The sequence below is a fragment of the Rhinichthys klamathensis genome, unplaced genomic scaffold, assembly GCF_029890125.1.
Source record: "Rhinichthys klamathensis goyatoka isolate OS25496 unplaced genomic scaffold, OSU_Roscu_1.1 h1tg000308l_1, whole genome shotgun sequence".
Lineage (NCBI taxonomy): Eukaryota > Metazoa > Chordata > Actinopteri > Cypriniformes > Leuciscidae > Rhinichthys > Rhinichthys klamathensis.
The window spans coordinates 1,316,678-1,338,036 of NW_026606826.1; the positions used below are offsets into that span (position 1 = coordinate 1,316,678).

At 40.1% G+C, this 21,359-nt stretch overlaps 1 protein-coding gene across 1 annotated transcript in view; it reads left to right on the forward strand.

Annotated features, from left to right (window-relative positions):
• Window positions 1–20,747, forward strand: part of stxbp5a (syntaxin binding protein 5a (tomosyn)) — a 41,516-nt gene extending 20,769 nt beyond the window's left edge. Inside the window, exons 3-4 of the mRNA XM_056270816.1 lie at window positions 17,094–17,175; window positions 20,273–20,747. Of these exons, the coding sequence (XP_056126791.1) occupies window positions 17,094–17,175; window positions 20,273–20,392 (202 nt within the window). The 3' untranslated portion in view covers window positions 20,393–20,747. The remainder of the gene's footprint in view (window positions 1–17,093; window positions 17,176–20,272) is intronic.
• Window positions 20,748–21,359: the final 612 nt, after the last annotated feature.

The following is a 21,359-nucleotide window of genomic DNA, read 5'->3' on the forward strand; positions in this document are numbered from 1 at the left end:
GATCAGGTGGCATTAAGTCTGAGCGTGTGTTTTTTGGAGGTGTTTGGTGCTAAAACCTCACCGCTTAACCGTTGAAGTATTCCTGTCCCATTGGGACTCGTCTCGTATCTGGGAGCGATAGTCATGTCCTTGAAATACGCTCTTAACCCCTGTCTGCTGCAGGGGAGACGCAGTGCATCTCAGGGGAGGGCTGTTAGATTCATACAGCCTTTAGCTGTGCCTAACTGTTCTTTTCCAGAGGCGGCAAACTCATTTTGTTTTCTCTTTCTGGTTTATTTTGTTACTAATGGGCTGCAGTTGAAGAGATCACAGCTGGAGGAGATTATAAAAATGCAAAAAGAAAAAAAAAGAAAAAGTGGTGTAGGTCTAACACGATTTAACCAACAAGCGGTAGCTTATCGACAGATTGTACACAGCGTTACAGCTGGTTCTTTTATTTAGTTTGTCTTTTTTTTGATAGCTTAAATGAGTTATAACCAAAAATAAAATTAATTTACTCACAGCCATTTCTTTTTACTGTGGAACACAAAAAGGGTTTTTGCATAATGTGATAGCTGCTCTTTGTCTGTACAATGAAATTGAATGGTGATCACATATGTCAAGCAACTTTTTCTGTGAATCATACGTTTAATTTCATTCTGTTCCTCACACAACCATATGGCCTAAATTGGCAATATAATGTTTTAGTCATTTAGTGATGCTTTTATTGTGCATTTTTTGTCCTTTTTGGAGCTTAATAGACTTTGGTCCTCATCCACTTTTTTTATAGGAACTATAATAGACATTCTGCTTAGCATCTCCTTTTGTGTCATATGGGTTCAGAATGATACGAGGATGAGTAAATAATGACAGAATGTTCTTTTTTGGGTGGACTATCCCTTTAATAAAAACCAAGAGAAATAAAGGGACATTAGGAGTTTGGAGAAAATAGAACAGAATAAAGGAAAGAACAGATACTGCAGCAAGTTGGCATTTCTTAGATAGTGTTGAAGGATGTTTCTTGTCCAGGCAGCATGCTGACTCATGGGTAGAGGGAAGAGCTGAATAGTGCTGCTGGCTTCACACAGAAGCTTTGTCCTTGATGGAATTTTCTAGAATCTGGAAGAGACTGAGGTATTATGGGTCAGTGCACAGGCTCGCTAATGTTTTGGCTTTTGACCCTCGGGCTCGTTGAGAGGGATCAGCAACAATTTGTAAGCACTCAAAAGGGACTTGACTTCTTTTTTCTCTCTTTCTTTGTCTTGCTCTTTCACGTTTTACTGCTTTTATGTTTCATTATTTACATTTATACTAAGTTTTAATTTTCCTTTTCACTAACTGATGGAGCTGGTTTGGACCAAAGCTTGGATAAACTTGGCCTGCTACCCTACGGACAACCTTTCAACTTATTCACAAGTTGTTGATGCTAATTGAAAAGTAGCTAATCATTTTCTTCTGTGCCCATCAATCTGAAAAACAAAGAGGCAAATTCAAAACTCACTTAAATCCTCAGTAGCCAGAACAGAATCTTTTACCTGCCAAGTGCCAACACTTAAGGACATTCTGTTCTTATGCTTCTCTATCTTCGGTATATCGTTTCTTCATTTATTCCCTTTCCTCTTTCTCCCTCTCTTTTACCCCCTCCCTTTATTACTATTTTCATCTATCTCTTTCATCTCCCCATTTGTCTCTCGTACTCACCTTCTCTTCTCTTTCTTCCCCCTCCTTCTTTTCCATCCTTTTAATGACTGACTTATCGGCACTATGCCCTGGGAATTGCTCCAGTGTTGGAAATCTTGACTGTGTGTGTGCTTATATGGTGTCCTTGGACAGATAAGATAGTGAAAGAGCAGTTGATTTTGCTGTAGCGTTAGAAGGAAACGCAGGGGAAAAGGCATAGTAAAGTCTCTCAATGGAAGTTGGCTTTCCATTTCTTAAATTAAAAGCTAAATATTACCCATCTTTATTGTGAGCGCATTGCTTGTGCCATGACCTTGTTGAAGTCAGAGTAGACAGCCTTGCCAAAAAGCATGAGGTTTTGCCTGTGTGTGCGTTCCAGTGCTGGGAAAAAACATACCAATGGAAGCAACGCTACAAACTGTATTTTTCAGTAGCATGAAAGTGTGTTTTCAAAATAGTGTAGCTTTTCTAGTAACCAGCTTTGAATTGTGATCGACCATGTTCTCTTAAATAATCATCTTGTGAATCAGTTAGTTTCAGGCTGCTGTTCATTAAAATTTTAACCCTTCTTTTTATTAGTATTAATTTATCTTTTAAAATTTGGTTAATTAATTCCGAAACTTGATTAAGGTTTTTGTGCCCCCGTTCTCAGTCATTGAATATTGAATATCTGCCGATACTGAGTCCCGATCCAATAATTGTATTTTCCTAGTGCTTGGTGCACACTTCAAGTGCAGTTACTAGTCCAGCCTTCCCTCATGGGGCCATGCATTTTAATAGGACACCTTGGATCAAAACATTTATTCAACAGCCATAATGACTTGTGTGAATTTGAGACTTCTGATCAGATATATATCAGATACAGCATCATACACAGTTCACAGCCTCACCGTATGTTTAAATGTTGATTGATTTGGTGTTTGGAATGTCTTTTGTTGCTTCCCGTGGGTAGCAATATCCTATTTCATTCACCATACCCAGTGTGCTTCTCCCTCTTTCAGCCATCGATTGTGTCTTCATCTATTCATCTTAAACGCAAAGCACATTTGATATTAGAGATACAGTCAGAAGACATTTCACAGACTCATATGAATGAGATAAAGCACTGTGAGCTGTATCAAAGTCCTGTAGCAAAGTCCTAACGCTGTATATCCTATAATTTGAGCTAATATCTTTGCGATTGGATGTTAATATGATTTGTTTAAAAAACTCACACATTTAGGCCAGAGACACACTAGACAATTTTCAAATCTTAACCGATTTTAAAACTGAGGGAGACAACAGACGTAAGGGCAGTTTCAACTGATTTTTAGCATTATAATCCCTGAATGCACACGCTAGAAGATTCATCCAGACCGCGAGACCCACACACCTGTCGATTTTAGTGGCATTTTCACAGTGATCTCACGGAGACTTGCGAGATCAAACATGACTTGAGAAGAAAAACAAAGGCAGGACGATCAACGTCGTCCACTGGTTCTCCTGGCATGAGTTTTGTTTTACGAGAAGAAAAACAAAGGAGAAAGATTCGCAATACTCCACTTTCGTGGCATGTTTGTGGCTGCCAAGTTTCAGCTATAGAAGCACGCAACATCTGGTTGTTGAAGCTTGCTTGCTCTCATTGGCTTTGGTGGGTATCACATCAGAGGCAGCCTGATCAAGAGTCGGAAATATCTAATATTTTTGATTTTTCCGATTTGGGATCATGCGGGCTCCGATGCGATCGGGTGCAGTAAAATAATGAGAATGACACCACACAATTGAGGATTTTTTGGACAAAAAGCTGGTTGCGAGAAGCCAGATCGTTGGTGGTTGCAAATCGGGCTTAAAATCGTCAAGTGTGTGGCCAGCCTCAGATTATTTTAATAAAGACTTTGTTAATTAACCGATTCAGCTTATATAACTCATTGACAAACAACCAAGAAGGTCCCACTTTCAAATTTTGACAATCACTTGAAAAAGTTGAAAGAGTGTCCTGCTTCTACTTTGTGCTATATATTTTGTCTTTTGGCCTCTGGCTACTAAAGAATCTACTAGCTTTTCATTTCCCCTGTCCCTCTCTTCCCTGTTCTTTTGCCACTGCAAGCTTCCTAGCTCTTGTATTTGTGTGTGTGTGTGTTTTAGAGGGTCTACATCATTCTCTGTGAGTGGTGAACGCTAGATCTAAATTTAGCTTGAAGAACAGGGTCATTAATACTCTCTGGCCAATCTCCAGGAATCAATCACACCCACCTACAGGGAGAGAGGCTTTTAATGATGCACACAGCACTTTCTTTCTTTTGACTTTCTTTTTATACTTCTTACTGTTTAAGTAAATCTATCTATCCATCTATCTATCATTTAGCTTTTTTAAAGAATTCAAAACCATTTAGTTCAGTTGGATATCGGGCGCTACAATTATAGACTGAAAACGCCTGCTTGAGCTGCAGAGTCGCAGCAGGAGTCAGATTTCATTTTTCACATGACAAAAGTAAGGAGAGATGACTGACAAGACGATGGCGGAGGATTGTGGTGTGCAACATATCCTGAGTGTTATTAACAAATATCTTATCTTGTAAAATGTGCAGTCAGTACTGCCGCTCCCTACACCTAAAGTACACCTAAAGTTAAAAGCGTGCGCACATTCAAAAGCGATTTCAATACCCTGCATATTGATAGTGGCTCCCTGATGCCCGCAAATTATATTGAAAAATATAGAAATCCATCTTCCTATCTATCATTTTGTCTGTTTGTTGTTAATTCGTTTTATCTCTCTGTCTATTGCATAAACAAAAATGTTTGATTGACAGTTAGGTTTTATATCCAACCAGTTTCTCCACTTGGTCAGTTAATTTTTGTCACAAATTGTACATCTTTTCATGCAATTTTAAAATGTTGTGTGAAAATCATAGCTGTAAAACGCAAGCTATCATGCTTAATTCAACACATAAGAACTGCTATAAGATATCACATGGAAGGAAGCCAAGACTGTGGAGAAAAGAAAACTGCCCATGTATGCAAATTTCTCAAGGCAGGACAGCTCTGGAAAAACAGCAAAACATTAGTAAATGTATTAAAATGAATCATCCTCGGTTGTATGTTAGCTGAATATGGTTTTGCTGAGTCTAGGATGTTTTAATAGAGCACGCTGTGTGTCAAGTGTATCTGCGGAGTGGCTTGTTTGAGAGCGTATGTGCACTGAAGCATGCTCAAGGTGAAGGCAGTTTGTTGCAGCGACAGCCACAGTGCTTGCAACTTTAATTGTTTGGGTCCCCAATAAATCAAACGTGCCTCTGGAGTTTATTTATTTAGAAAGCGTATTAGACAAATTAATCATCCCCAGGAGCATGGGAGAGAAGGAGAGAGTATGCTTGTGTTTCACACTCAGTTGTTAGCATCACTGGAACTCACTCTAACATGTTAGCTCTCTGTGTGCATATTCATGTGTTTGCGTGTTGTCTTGTCTCTCTTAGGGTAAAGCATGACTGGACACTCCTGACGTCAGAGCAGAATAAACGTCACTATTGACCCCCTAGGCTGCTTTTTGTTTCTTCTTTTTTTCTCTGTCCCTCCTTTAGCCTACTTTTGACTGACTTAATGCTTTTGATATAGCCCAAACACATGAATATCACACTCTGTTCCAAAACCAAGTAAAGATCCATCTATCGCTCTGTCTGTTTGTCATTCATTCGTTTTATCTCTTTATCTGTTGCATAGATTTTTTTTGGATTGACAGTTGTGTTTAATATTCAACCAGTTTCACCTTTTGTCAGTTCATTTTTGCCACATAGGGCCCTATCTTGCACTCGGCGCAAATGACTTTGTACACTGACGCATGTATCATTCCTATTTTGCACCCGCGCAAAGCGGGCTTTTCCCTCCACAGACACACGTCGGTTAACTAAGAAATACACTTGCGCTCCCCGGGGCGGTTCAGCGCAAAGAGGAGGCGTGGTCCGGCGCAAACTTTCCCTCATGCTATTTTGCTGTTCTATAAAACAAATGCGCCACTGACCAGAAAAAAACTAGTCTAAAGTCAGTGGCGCGTTGCGCGTTGTTCATTATGCTATTTTAAGGGCGCATGCTTGGCCATAATCAATGTAGCATGTGCACAACGCGCATACACTTTGATTCTCTCATCTAAGCAGCAGTTTTCATTTTTGCAAATCATACATTATTACGATAGATAGATAGATAGATAGATAGATAGATAGATAGACAATTTATTATAAAACATACATGTAGCTTACACATTTACCCAAATTATCATACGCCTGTTTAACAGAAGTTAATTTGGGTGGGTTTCTCCATCCCCAATGTCACTTCTCTGTGTTTTACGGCCCTGACGAGAACGTTGCTCTCCTCGGCTGTGAACCGCTCCTGGCGCGCGCCTGGCAAATCCGCCATTATAATAGCAATCCGCTTTAGAACAAGCGCGCCTGGTCTTAAAGGGAATGTGAGATGACGCTCTGATTGGTTTATTTCACGTTACGGCCAAACCACACCTATGAATAATGAAGCTACTTCAGACCAACCCCTTTAAGATTTGCGCCAGGCGCAAGAGGTATTTATCCCGCCGGGAAAATAGCAACAGCGCCGGGATCCGCCCACAAAGTTACTTGCGCTTTGCGCTTTGACACTTGCGTTTCAGATCGTTAAAATAGGGCCCATAGTGTGCATCTTTTCCAGCAATGTTAAAATGTGTGAAAATCATGGCTGTAAAGCGCAAGACATATAACACACAAGAGCTGTTATAAGATATCACATGGAAGGAAGCCAAGACTGTGGAGAAAAGAAAAATGTTCATGTATGCAAATTTTTAAAGACAGGATAGCTTTGGAAAAACAGCAAAACATTAGTAAGTGCATTAAAATCAAGCATCCCCAGTTGCAAAATGCTCGACTCGCAATGGATTTCAGAAGAATTTGAGGTTAGCATGTTGGTAAGATAAATGCAAAGCAATTAATTTTTAATTACACTTTACACGATCTGGCTTCTCGCGACCGGCTTTTTGTCCAAAAAATCCTCAATTGTGTGGTGTCATTCTCATTATTTTACTGCTCCCGATCGCGTCGGAGCCCGCATGATCCCAAATCGGAAAAGTAAAACGTTAGATATTACACTTAGCTGTTTTTATAGAAGCGTTCCATTATTAAATGAAATATAAGTATATAATCAATGTTCCTCTCACCTCATTTGCCACTTTTGATTTACTTATTTCGCTAAGCATTATAGACGATATATGCCAAGCCTTTTGAATTTGGTCAAAGTAAGATTTTTTAAGAGTCTGTATAATTTAGTTGCCTGCCTTGTGGAACAGCATTTGTGTCTATGATGCCTTAAAATACTGCCTCTCTAGGTAGCTCACTAGGCTTTGGAACATGTAGTATTTGTGGAGGAATAATAACACATGCAGAGACGGAGCCAAGGTGAGTGCCGTTTACTTCGTAGTTCAATCAAACCAAATAAGCCCAAGGCGAGAGTGCCCAATCCCCTTTACCGTATTTACTCTAGTACTGATACTATCATTACCGTACAGTATAAACTACTACACTACTCCCCCCTAGATTTTAACCTATGACAAGAAGACTAAATAACTGTACTGTTATCACTATTCTCGTAAACATAATATGCAGTGCTAAATTATACCACGTATACAAACTTCATTAACACAGCAGTAAGCACTCTGAACATGAATAATGTATTTATAACTCATCTCTACATGAACACTTAGAGATTCAATCTAGTTGGTGCTGTCCGCTGCCTTTCTAGATAGCGGCGCACTTATTTCACTTCCGGAGATGGACCAGCAGCAACATTTTCTGGCTCTGTGCGTTCTGCTGGATCCTCACAGCCTGCTGAGTACTCCAAGAAATCATCCCTTCTGCTTGGTGAATATGAAGCTTTAGATGCACGCAGGTGATCCACATGCACCTTGACTTGACGATGACCAACTTGTACCTCATAGGTCAGAGGTCTTCGTTGCAGAAACGTCCCTGGAATCCACAGCTTCTTTGGATGTCTGAAATCACAAACTAACACTCTCTCTCCCGGTTTAAACGTCCGGAGTGGCTTTGCTTGCTTGTCATGAGCCTTTTTCTGCTGTAGCTGATGCTTAAGTACTAATTCCGCCATGTCCGGCTTCAATAATGACAGGCAAGTGCGTGGTTGTCTCTTTAGAAACATTTTAGCCGGGGTGCTCTCAGTGACTGTGTGAGGAGTGTTTCTGTATGTAAAAAGGAACCGAGCAAGCCGTTGCTGGGATGACACAGACTGTGCTTCCAGTCGAGTCCAGGCTTTCTTGAATGTCTGCACAGCTCGCTCAACTGCTCCATTGGACGCAGGATGGTAGTGTGGTGATAGAACATGGCGGACTCCATTATTCGTGAGGAACTGCTCAAACTCTGCTGCTGATGTAAATGGAGGGCATTTGTTCCCTATTGTCATTGTTTTAGCGAAATCAACATGTATTCTTTCCCACGGAGATGTAGCCCATGACCAAGGATGGAGGGGTGCTAATGCAGGCCTGTTCAGTATGATCTCACATGCAGCACACTGACCTACAAAGTTCTCTATCTCTTGATCTAGTCCAGGCCACCACAGGAAACTTCGAGCTAATGCCTTCATTCTTGTTATTCCAGGATGTCCATCATGTACATCAGACAACAGTCTCCGTCTGAACTTTGGTGGGATAACGACCCTTGACCCCCAGAGAATACATCCCTGGTCTGTAGACAACTGATCCTTTCTCAGATAGAATGGTTTAAGATCTGGATTTGGCACAAACTTTAGCCAGCCTGACAATGTCAGATCAAGAACTTTGAACAGGATTGGGTCATGTCTTGTCTTATTTGCAATGTCTTTTGCTGAAACAGGCAGCTCATCAACTTCATCAGTGTCGTGCTCGCATGGGAGACGTGACAATGCATCTGCATTGTCATGGTCCCTGGATCATCTGTACTGACTGTCATAATCGTACGCCAACAGGATTAAAGCCCAGCGTTGCATGCGGAGTGCAGCAAGAGTTGGAACTGCACATTTGGGGCCTAGAATTGTCAAAAGCGGTTTGTGGTCAGTCAACAACACAAACTTTCTACCGTATAGGTTAAGCTCAATGCTTCTTTCTCAATTTGAGCTCTTTGGTTGGTCTTCACCAGATGGAAACACATGAGAAATTACTGCTCCTGCAAGCCTGAGAGGCTTCTCTGGATAATAGTGTGCAAGGCATTTGCTATTCAGGAGATGCTGTTTACAGCCCTGGAATGCATCTTCACATTGTGGAGACCACTTCCATGGTGTTTCAGCTTGTAGCAGCTGGTGAAGTGGGTGCAGCAATGTGGACAGATTTGCCAAAAAATTTCCATAGTAATTAAGCAAACCCAAAAATTATCTTAACTCCGTAACATTCTGTGGAGCTGGTGCGTTTACTATGGGCTCGACCTTGCTTGTGGTTGGGTGCAGTCCCTGTGCATCTATTCTGTACCCTAGGTACTCCACTGAGTCTTGCAGGAATGCACACTTGGAAAGCTTGATTCTCACACCATACTTTTCCAGTCTTGCCATCACTTGATCCAAAATTGTCAGGTGTTCTTCCTTTGTAGGTGCTGACACCAGAATGTCATCCACAAAGCACACAACCTTCTCCGTCCATTCCATGCAGTATTTGATCCATTGTGTGTTGAAACACTGCTGGAGCTGTGGAATTTCCATAGGCAAGGCGATGGAATCTGAAGAGGCCTTTGTGTGTGTTTACTGTAAGATACTGCTCTGACTCTGGATCTAATTGCAGTTGTTGATAAGCGAAAGACAGGTCTAGCTTACTGAAAACTGTCCCGCCTGCCAGAGTAGCAAACAAGTCCTCAGCATTTGGAAGTGGATATTCTTCCGGGAGTATGCATCGATTCACGGTCACTTTGTAATCACCGCACAGTCTCACTGCCTTGTCTTTTTTTTGGTACAACAACAACAGGCGTCGCCCATTCACTCCTTTCCACTTGTGTTATGATGCCATTCTTCTGTAAACGCTTTTTCCAGCTCTTTTTCCACTGATTCCCTCAACGCATAAGGTACAGGTCGTGGTTTGTGGAAGATGGACTTGGCCTCACTTTGCACTCTAATCTTCTCTCCGAAGTCTTTAATCTTCCCATATCCGTCTTTGAAGAGATCTTTGTGCTTTTCAAGCATTGCTTGCAGGATGAGCTGTTCATTTGCCGCCTTGAGGACTGAAGATCTTTCCCCAGTTCAGCTTTATCTTCTGCAGCCAATTTCTTCCCAGTAGTGGTGGTTTACTGCCTTTCACCACCACAAGTGGCAGCTTCCACTCATGTCCCTCATACTTCACTGGCACTAGGATTTTCCCAAGCACAGGAATGGTGTCTCCTGTGTATAAAGACAGATGAATGGCTACTGGGTGCAGAGAACAGTCCTTCAGTTGCTCATGATAAAGAGACTCTGGAATCAAGGACATGGATGCGCCTGTATCAACTTGGATCTTCACTGGTTTCCCAGCTACTTCTACTTCTACTGGGGCGGCAGTGGCTCAGTGATTCATGTAGGTTGTCTACAAACCAGAAGGTTGGTGGTTCAATCCCCTGTTCCACCTGACCAAGTGTCGAGGTGTCCATGAGCAAGACACCTAACCCCAGCTGCTCCCGACGAGCTGGATGGCGCCTTGCATGGCTGACACCGCCGTCGGTGTATGAATGAGTGAGTGAATGGGTGAATGTGAGGCAAAAATGTAAAGCGCTTTGGTGGCCATTGGGTCTGTGAAAGCGCTATATAAAATGCAGTCCATTTACTTTAACAAAAATTCCATCTTTTGTTCCTTGAGCGGTGTACACCATAAACAGGTCCAGTACATCATCCCAGTCATCAGTTTCTCCAGTTGCGTTCACCATTTGAGCTTTTTCCCTATGCTTTATTTTCTTGCAGACTCTTTTTAGATGTCCGACTTTTCCACAGCCTTGGCATGTTTCGGTGCGATAGTAGTATTCAGTTGATTGATGATTGTCCTTGCCACATCGATAGCACTTCTGCTTTTTCTCTGTAGAGAAGCGCTGTTTAGCTCTTCCATCATCCTGCTGGTTGTAACCTGAACTGTTACTCTTGTGATGCCACCGGTCACCAGAAGTGTTGAAGACTCTGTGAACTTCCCCTTTTGGTTTATCAGCATGTTCTCTCAATTCCTTAGTGTCTTTGTAAGCCAACTCAAGAGCAAGTGCAATATCGCAGGCCTTTTTGAATGTAAGATCTTTTTCAGATAATAGCCGCTTGTGATATCCCTCCCCTGAGAGGCTGCAAACAAATCTCTGAGGGCATCATTTAGAAACTGTCCAAACTCACAAGTGCTCGCTAATTTCTTCAGTACAAGAATGTATTCAGCCACTGTTTCATCTGGCTTTTGCTGTCTTTTGTAGAATCTGAATCGTTCTGCAATCCAAATTGGTTTAGGCTTAAAATGCAGTGGAGGGCACGTGTGATTTCGTCATATGACACTTCCGTAACCTTCTGAGGTGCAATCAAGTTTTTCAACAGTCCATATTCAGTGGGACCCAAGACACTCAGAAACACGTCTGCTTTTTTTCCAGCATCAGTCTCATTTGCTGACAGCCATCTTTCAAATCGTTCTAAATATGAATCAAAATCTTTCTTCTTACTTTCAAATTCTGGGATTCTTCAAAGTCTTCCTATCAATGCCATCTCTTCAGGTGTTTTCTTTATTTAATTTCTTTACAATTTCCCCTCTTACAGCACATTTCTTCCTCTGGCTCCTTCTGTTAATCTCCGTTTTTCCTTTATAACTTGCTTCGTCTTGCAAGACGATTTATTTATTTATTTATTTTTTTCAGTTACATTCACTCACCACAGGAATGCGGTCATGCGCTTTCAGGGATCTGTCCCTTTTCTAGCTCTGATGGCAAGCTTAGCCGTTTCAGTAGCTAGCAGTCTCGGTTTCCTCCGAACCCGAAAATAGGCGTAATGTTGCTTTTTCACAGAGTTTCACTCATCAGATATCTTCAGTATCCTTCCCGATGTGGATTCTTTAACTCTAGTACCTCGTCACCACTGTAGTATTTGTGCCGTTTACTTCATAGTTCAATCAAACCAGATAAGTCCAAGGCGAGAGTGCCCAATCCCCTTTACCGTATTTACTCAAGTACTGATACTATCATTACCGTACAGTATAAAATACTACAGCACAGAGCCATAATAATGAATACATTAAATGCATGGTTACTGTCTAATAATGGATGGCAACATCTTAAGGTGCTCACTGCTGTTTGTGAAGGTATTTCTTTATAGCCATGAACAGCCTTTGGACCTTATTGCGTGTGGGCATAGAGTCAGCAGTGTCTTTCTCTTCCCTCCACACTCTGTATTCTGCTTTGCCCTCTTGTCAACATGTTTGTTATGTCAGGGATTTTATGCATTTTTCAAGATCTGTGCTATCATTTATTCAGCGATATACTTCTGATCCTCTCTGTTGATGTATTAGCATTTTTTGCCAGTATTTTTCTTGTCTTTCTCTTTTGTCATTTTTTTTTGACCCACACCGATTGCCCCTGACTGACCTCACCATATCAGCTGATAGCTCCTCATTACATGATGGGGGTCCAAAGCAGACGGGTACAGGTGGTCGGAGGACAAATGAGGATTCAAGGCGTGCCCTTATCAGCACACGCGATTTCCTCTGGTATCTTCCAGCCCTGTCACTTCAAAGTGTCTGTGATGGATGGACGGGATGAGCCACTGAATGACTGTACTGGCTTCCTCTAGGTGATGGATGAAGGCTGCTCTGTCTGCACTCTACAGTGCAACTTTAAAATGCAGCTTAAAAAGTGTAATTTCAGGGCAACAGTGTTTCTGTAACAAGGAGATAACAAGGAGATAGAGTTGATTGGATATTTATTTACTGGCTTTAGGATTGAATATTAAAATATACTATTTATAATTATTAAAATATATAATATTTATAATTAACTAGGAATGTCCCTATCTGATCTCAAGGAATGGTATCGGGGCGATCAAGTATTTTTTTTAACTGATCGGTATCGGTTACCCTAAGCTGTCACGCAGGGGTTGTGCAGTAGGTGGTGGCATGCACCTTCAAGTAAGTTTACAAACCGCCTTTGAAAATGTAAAAGTGCGTGCATGCATCCAAATGTCCCTGCTGTTGTAGCTCGTCAAACGCGTTCGAGCTTCCGTGTTTAGCATATTTGATACGCCCTTTTTTTACCGACTCACTCGTCGAAAGTCATTCATATACTTATATCAATAATATAAAATCTATCATGCAGGCCTATAAATATAATTACTTCAGTAAGTTAATGTACTTGAAGTGTGCATCAGCATTGGAACTGGACTCTATCGGCAGATACTCCATATTCAATTACTCGGATCAGATCAGGGGCATAACAATATTTGATCGGGACATCTCTATAATTAACATTTCTCTCTCATAATACTCACACCACACAAACATCAGACATTTGTGTGTCTGTGTTTGTAATCCTTCCGAGTGTGAGACTCCATTATTTATTTATTTTATGCACGCTTGTATTTTACTGTCTGCATCATGTCTCTTTGCCAGCAGTTTGAGCTCTAGTGATCACTTTTAATCTGTTTTAATTGTTATTTTCTACCACCCTGATTGCATATGCATATAGGCGTTTTTCCTCTTGCCTCCCTCCCTTTCTCTTTCTCTCTCTCTCTCTCCTTGCTGTGGAAATATGAATGTGTGCAGTTCCCAGGTTTCCAGTAGAGGTTATCATCAAATTATATCTCTACAGCACAAACATAGACACAGACATTCACACACCATGTGCCAGGCAGTGAGCCTGCTGAGAAATTACAAAGTGTTCACCAACTATTTGTCAGTTGGCATTAATATAAAATGCCCTTTTCTGGTGCAAATTTTTAGTAATTATTATATTATTTTAATTAATTATTAATGACGTTAATGCTTACTTTTAGAACAAAGAATTGTAAATGACTTCTCTGTGAGCATTTTCTGAAATAAATTTGTGACTTTGTGTGATAAATTCTCTCTTTATAACAGCATTTGTTCAAACTTAAAATGCACAGCATTCAGTAGCTCAAACATTTTTTTTGTTTTATTTCAATAATTGCTTTTACCCCAAATGACAGGTGTCTTTCTCAAGTTCTGCGCCTCTCATACATTTCCTGAAAGATTTGATTGATTTGATTAGAAGTCTTAATGGGTCCACTTAGATCGGACTCAGAACGAGTGGGTTCGGGTCCAAAACTTTGACGAGTGCTTCGGACATGGGTCTGGACTGATATTAGTTGCCTCGGGTCTTGTGTAATTTAAAATATATGTGCTTTTACCACTATTCTTTTCAGGTGTTTACAAATATTGTTTTATTTAAAACAAATATATATTAAATAATACTATGGCAATGTTATTGTCCCCCTTCTTCTCTGTCAATATGTGCTTCTGTGTTTAAATGACCAAACCCTCCAGGATATTTGTGCATGCAGCATCGGTGCATGCTCAACATAAACTGGTCTCTGCAATACCCGAGCCGTTCAAGAGAATGAGTTTGAGGATTTGCTTCATAATATGAACATAAATATAAATTTTCTTGTCATTTGAGGTGGAACAAAACGCTTATGAGCAGTTTATCTACTTGGAGGTGCTCACCCAAGCGGAAAAACTAGGTACTGTTTGCCAGATCAATTATAGAAAACCATAAAATGCAGTTGAGGCCAAACTAATCAACTAAATCAAATTAACAAAAATAAAAATCTTAACTATATTTTTATTTTATGTTTTTTCTCAAACAAAACAATTTGTGAAAATCCGTTGAAAACATATTCTTCTACATTTTTGACATACAATAAGTAGGCTATAGGCTACATTATCTTGCAACATGGGTTAAAAACGTAGCTAATGTAAACATTAAGAAGAAGGATCGGAAAATTAATTTAATTTACTAATAAGGTAGGCAAATGGGCATACTTTTAAATCCACACCTGCCGTGGTGTTTCTTATTTGTCGTCTCTGATTTTGGTCTGTGTCATTCTCTTATGCTGCATTCACGCCCTGTCGTAACAATAATTACGAGATGGCAACTTGTCACGTCCTCAGACTCGGATTTATGTGTGTGGATTTATGTTACTGCATAATGAATCTGCAGCAGTCAGGTGGTACAAGTAAGAGCTCTGTAAGTCTTTTACGTTCATTGTTTTTGTAATGCTATGTGCTTTGGTAATTTAATGCCGTCTCGTGACACTTTGCAGACTCTGCTATGTGTGTTCATGTGTTTTGAAGAAGCCGTCGCTTTTGGAGATGCTCTGAAGGGAGGGTGGCATCTCATGCTTCCTATTGATATCCTACCCAAAATTGACAACCCTACCTTTAATATATATATACTGTATATACACTCACCGGCCACTTTATTAGGTACCCCATGATAGTAACGGGTTGGACCCCCTTTTGCCTTCAGAACTGCCTCAATTCTTCGTGGCATAGATTCAACAAGGTGCTGGAAGCATTCCTCAGGGAGTTTGGTCCATATTGACATGATGGCATCACACAGTTGCCGCAGATTTGTCGGCTGCACATCCATGATGCGAATCTCCCGTTTCACCACATCCCAAAGATGCTCTATTGGGTTGAGATCTGGTGACTGTGGAGGCCATTTTAGTACAGTGAACTCATTGTCATGTTCAAGAAACCAATTTGAAATGATTAGAGCTTTGTGACATGGTGGAAGTAGCCATCAGAGGATGGGTACATGGTGGCCATAAAGGGATGGACATGGTCAGAAACAATGCTCAGGTAGGCCGTGGCATTTAAACGATGCCCAATTGGCACTAAGGGGCCTAAAGTGTGCCAGGAAAACATCCCCCACACCATTACACCACCACCACCAGCCTGCACCGTGGTAACAAGGCATGATGGTTCCATGTTCTCATTCTGTTTACGCCAAATTCTGACTCTAACATCTGAATGTCTCAACAGAAATCGAGACTCATCAGACCAGGCAACATTTTTCCAGTCTTCAACTGTTCAATTTTGGTGAGCTCTTGCAAATTGTAGCCTCTTTTTCCTATTTGTAGTGGAGATGAGTGGTACCCGGTGGAGTCTTCTGCTGTTGTAGCCCATCCGCCTCAAGGTTGTGCGTGTTGTGGCTTCACAAATGCTTTGCTGCATACCTCGGTTGTAACGAGTGGTTATTTCAGTCACTGTTGCCCTTCTATCAGCTCGAACCAGTCTGGCCATTCTCCACTGACCTCTGGCATCAACAAGGCATTTCCGCCCACAGAACTGCCGCTCACTAGATGTTTTTTCTTTTTCGGACCATTCTCTGTAAACCCTAGAGATGGTTGTGCGTGAAAATCCCAGTAGATTAGCAGTTTCTGAAATACTCAGACCAGCCCTTCTGGCACCAACAATCATGCCACGTTCAAAGTCACTCAAATCACCTTTCTTCCCCATACTGATGCTCGGTTTGAACTGCAGGAGATTGTCTTGACCATGTCTACATGCCTAAATGCACTGAGTTGCCGCCATGTGATTGGCTGCTTAGAAATTAAGTGTTAACGAGCAGTTGGACAGGTGTACCTAATAAAGTGGGCGGTGAGTGTATATATATATATATATATATAGAGGCTATGTGTTAATAAAATACTTTGATCGTCATACTTTAATTTTCTCTTATTTGGCTGCAAGTGAGGAACAGGTAGTATTTGTGTTACACCTTGACAGATGAAGACAAGGAGATACAGATCCTACAATGTAATAAGAACATGACAGTTTCACATAAACACACAATGTAAAGACAATACCGATCACAGGCCAGAACAAACTGAGGGCATATATATATATATATATACAGGATAACGAGAACTAAAATAGATACAGGTGTACAACATAATCAGTAACTAAGGTAACAAATGTGATAATAACACCGCAAAAAGTAAGAAAACACAGGAAAACCAGGAATATACAAACCAAAAGTTCATGGAACACAAACTGACACTAAACATTACATTTTGGTACAATTGAATTACCACATGGAAAAACATATTTTAAAGATGGATGTGTATTAGTACACATTATTTGGGTTTTTGACAGTCTTTTCAGACAGGGAGAGCTTATGACTTTGGAAAATGTTGTCAAAACAACAATAATATTTATAAAGTGGGCTGCTATGTTTTATTAGCAGATTTCAGAGAGCAGATTTGACAGTGACTGACAGACTTCATTGCTAGCAGCAATGCCAGAGAGATTGGCAGAGGTAATTAACTTGTATGTCCACAGAGGGTGAACAATGCCTGTCATGCATTTAACTGGAACAGTGCCTTTAATTAAAACAATTAGAATAAAATGCAGAAAAAATAAGTGGCATGTTCAGATTTTGACCCAAAACTGTCACTATTGTTAGCCTTGAATTCCCGACTCGCTCCTTGACTCAGAACCCTTTCAGATTCGGCCGACCTGGTGTGGAGTGTTACTGTCAGCACGAGAGTGGATCAGCCGTCATCCAGCTACAGTTTCTCATAAATGAAGTGAGTGTTTCACATTTTCCCACTCTTTCTGTGTTCTGCTCAACCTCATGCCGAGAGCCTATTCCCATGGAGCTTCAAGAGGCAGTTTGAATAATCCAGGATGAAGCCTCAAGAGGCTTAGATGATCCCTTAACCCAGAGCCTTTGCTGCCACAAACCCTCTTGTCCTCCAAAGTGGGCCTGGAGGGATCCTACAGAGGAAGCTGATATTACCATTTTCTCCCTAGAGTGTTGCCCACAGTCAAGACCACAGGGATCTCTTACATTAAGCTGTCTTGTAGATTATGCTTCTTAGTGTCAAAACTATTAGTTCACTTTACATTCATGGGAATATTTGGCTATTTATTGAGGGTTTTCTTCTTGAATTCATTTAGCCTTGACCTGTTTTGAGGATAGAACACTAGAGCACTTTGCTCTGTGCATGTAATTTTAGTCAGCATATTTCAGTTGTGCATTACAAAAAAGATATTAGATGTTAGAAAATAATAAATAAATTGTTTTTAATGCATTAAAAAAATCATATATTTTGTGAGGTTTATTCTAAAATAAGTGAAAGAAAAAATCTTGGAACAAGGCAAAATACAGTATACACTTGGTAAGATAAAAAATAGATTTACATATTTAATACTTAAGAATAAACATCTTGAAATTAGTTGGTAAATTTGAACAGACTTCCCAGCAGTCATATGCTCGTTATTTGACACTGCAAACATGGTATTTTTTTGTACTTCTATTTTTAGACCCTTTGGTGGTTGCTTTTATCTAAAGTGACTTGAAAGTGCATTCAAAGTGTGCTTTTTCTGTTATTGTTTTCCATGGGAATCAAACCAATGACCCTTGCATCAGTAGCACCATGCTCTCCGAGTTGAACTGCAGGAAAGCTTGAAATAACACAAAAAATTGTTTGGGAAAATGTAATCATGGTAAAAGTTAAAAGACAACATATGAAACTGTCATAAATTTGTTTTAGCTAATTTGCTAAAAGCAATGTGAATGAAATGATTCAATCACTTAATTTGATCTAATTAGTTTATGAAAAAATCATTTTTATTGTAAATTGTATCATGTCAAAAAGAACTTAGTTGAAATATCAAATACTTTTCTTTTTTTTAATGATGATGTAAATAAAATGTAAAGATGCATTCCTAGTCTAAGAATGTGTAACAAATATGATTAAAAATAGTTTGGGAATGTTTTAGATGAGGGATGTGGTTGAAATGGCAGGGCTTCATTTAATTGTATTTGTATTTCTTTTATTTTTTTAGCTAAAATGTTATTTTGAGTTACTTCACACGTTTATTAGAGTATGTTCTTGTGTATGTATTTTCAGTCTCACACACACACACGCACGCACGCACGCACGCACGCACGCACACACACAGACAGACACACACCTGGGACAAAGCACAGACTTTTGTCTGTTTTATATTCAACCAGAGGAAAGGCAGACTGTGTGTATTTGGTCTGAATATACCAGTGCCTAGATAGAAAGGAGATATTTTGTGGTAGTATCCCTCCTCCATCCCCTCTGTCTGTCCCACCCACACTGTCTCTCTTTCGATTTATTTTTCCACTCAGTTCTGTCTTTCTCTCTCTCTCACACACACACGCACACACACACACATACACATATATTCACCTCCCACCACTGTATCTCGAATCTTCCAGCCCTCCAGAAATGTTGCAGAATGAATAGGTTGTCTCCACCAAAGTATGGTATGTGTCAGGGGCGTTTTTCTCCAAACAGGCAAGAGAGGTAGCACCTCCAAAGAAAATCTAAATGTTAATTAACAGTACAAAAACATAACAAAGCAAATGTAATGAAATATGAGCTAGACTGATGAAAAAACCCACTACTTTTTAAAGTAACACTGTCAAATAGCAGCATCAGCGAATAAAGTTTCAGAGGGAGGTAGTTTGTGTTTTCATTGAGATCCTGGTGCATGAATCTGAGGAGGGTAATAGAGACAGTGCCTCCACATTGCTGTGTTTGACTGATTACCCTGCCAGTACAAAAAAGCAATGCAAAAAAATTTAAATTATAATTTTATTTTTGTGTGTTGGTTTCAAGGCAAGGCAAGGCAAGTTTATTTTTAGATAGCACATTTCATACACAATGGTAATTCAAAGTGCTTTACATAGAATAAATTAAAATAATCAAAACAAATAAGAACAATTAAAACATTAATTGGTTTCAATCATTTTAAACATTACCATCCAAAGGTGTTATTTTAAATTCACCAACAACATTAATATTGTGAAATATTGATTCACAATTATTATTACAATTTAAAATAACTTTATTGTATTTTATAATGTAATTTATTCCTGTGATGACAAATCTGAATTTTCAGCAGCCATTATTCCAATTTCCAGTGTCACGTGATCCCCTTAGAAATCATTCTAATATACTAATTTTGTGCTCAAGAAACATTTCTTATTATTATGAATGTTTAAAACAGTCGTGCTGATTAATATTTTTTTGAGGATTTTCAGTATTCTTTGATGAATAGAAACTTTAAAATAACAGCATCTATTTGAAATAGAAATCTTTTGTAACACAGGTCCTTATTGTCACTTTTGATGAATTAAAAAACTTACTGACCCCAAACTTTTGAATGGTTGTGTATATATGCTAAAATATTACAAAAAATATCATGTTGGTAGCTTGTTGATAGTGTAAGTTACAAAATGTTTCATAAAGAAACATTGAACAGTTTATATGGTGTGTGTGTGTGTGTGTGTGTGTGTATAGACCTTAGTCAGGGTAGTGACATATTTAATTTTTGACAGGAATGAAAAAATATGGATAAAATCGACTTTGTGGTTCAATGGATTGTACCATTGTTTAACAACAATCTGATTGTTCAGCTAAAAATAAAATCTTTGAAAAAAACTTTCAGTTGACAAAACCTCCATAAATTAAAAAAAAATTACATGATCTAGGACCTTTATACAGTGCATGCCATTGTAAATCCTGTACGTCTATCCCTCACAGCTTCGTTTTCATCTGTGTTAAATTCATTATGCCTTCTAACCTGACTCAGGTCTATTTGTAACGCTCTCTTTCTCTGTCTTTTCTTATTTCTGTCTTGTAGGGGGCGCTGGTTAGTGCTTTGGCTGATGACAGTATTCACATGTGGAACCTGCGACAGAAGAGACCAGCTGTGCTGCACTCGCTCAAGTTCAACAAGGAGAGGTCAGCCACGGTCACTTAATCTACACTTGCTCTGAGCGTGTGTGTGCAAGTAGACTGCTGATCAGTGTTAGCGATACATGACTGTGTGTGTGGCAGAACTGGTGTTGTGGAGTCTGTGGGCCCACACTCACATCTGATACCTTTGTTTCACTCTTTCACTCTCTTATTATTCCAGTTGACTTCCACTTGCTCTCACTGTTGGTACCCAGGTGCAGCTCAGAACTCAATAGTAATTTCTCTGTTGGTCACATAGGGAGGCGAGTCAACATGTGGTCATGTTTGCAAACTTCTGTAGTGGGAAAAGAGCAAGTTTAACTAATCCATGCAGAAGCCTTATGTTACACTTTTGAAGGATAAAAAAAAAATCATATTATAATGTTAACCAAGGTTTCCTGCAATGTAAATCATTTAGACTTAAAGGAATAGTTTACCAAAAAAAAAAAAAAAACCTTTTTGAACTGCCACCTTATCGTGGTGGAGGGTTTTGAGTACCCAAACGATCCTAAGAGCTATGTTGTCCGGGGCTATATGCCCCTGGTAGGGTCTCCCAAGGCAAACAGGCCCTAGGTGATGGGTCAGACTAAGATCGGTTCATAAGCCCATTATGAAGCAAATAAAAACAAGGATCGAGAGACGTCGCCCATGGGGACGTGGGGCCACCCTCCCGTGGGCTCACCACCTGCAGGAGGGACCGTAAGGGGCCGGTGCATAGTGGATTGGGCGGCAGCCGAAGGCGGGGGCCCCGACGACCCGATCTCTGGACACGGAAACTTTCTTTAGGGATGTGGAACGTCACCTTGCTGGCGGGGAAGGAGCCTGAGATTGTGCGGGAGGTTGAGAGGTACCGACTAGAGTAGGGCTGTACTGTCCCAGTCGATTAGTCGATTAATTGGTCGATACGTTCTGGTTTGACCAAAATTCTGATTGGTTGATTTTTTGCCGCATTCATTTCATCAGTTTTGCCGCGTTCATTTCATCAGTTTTGC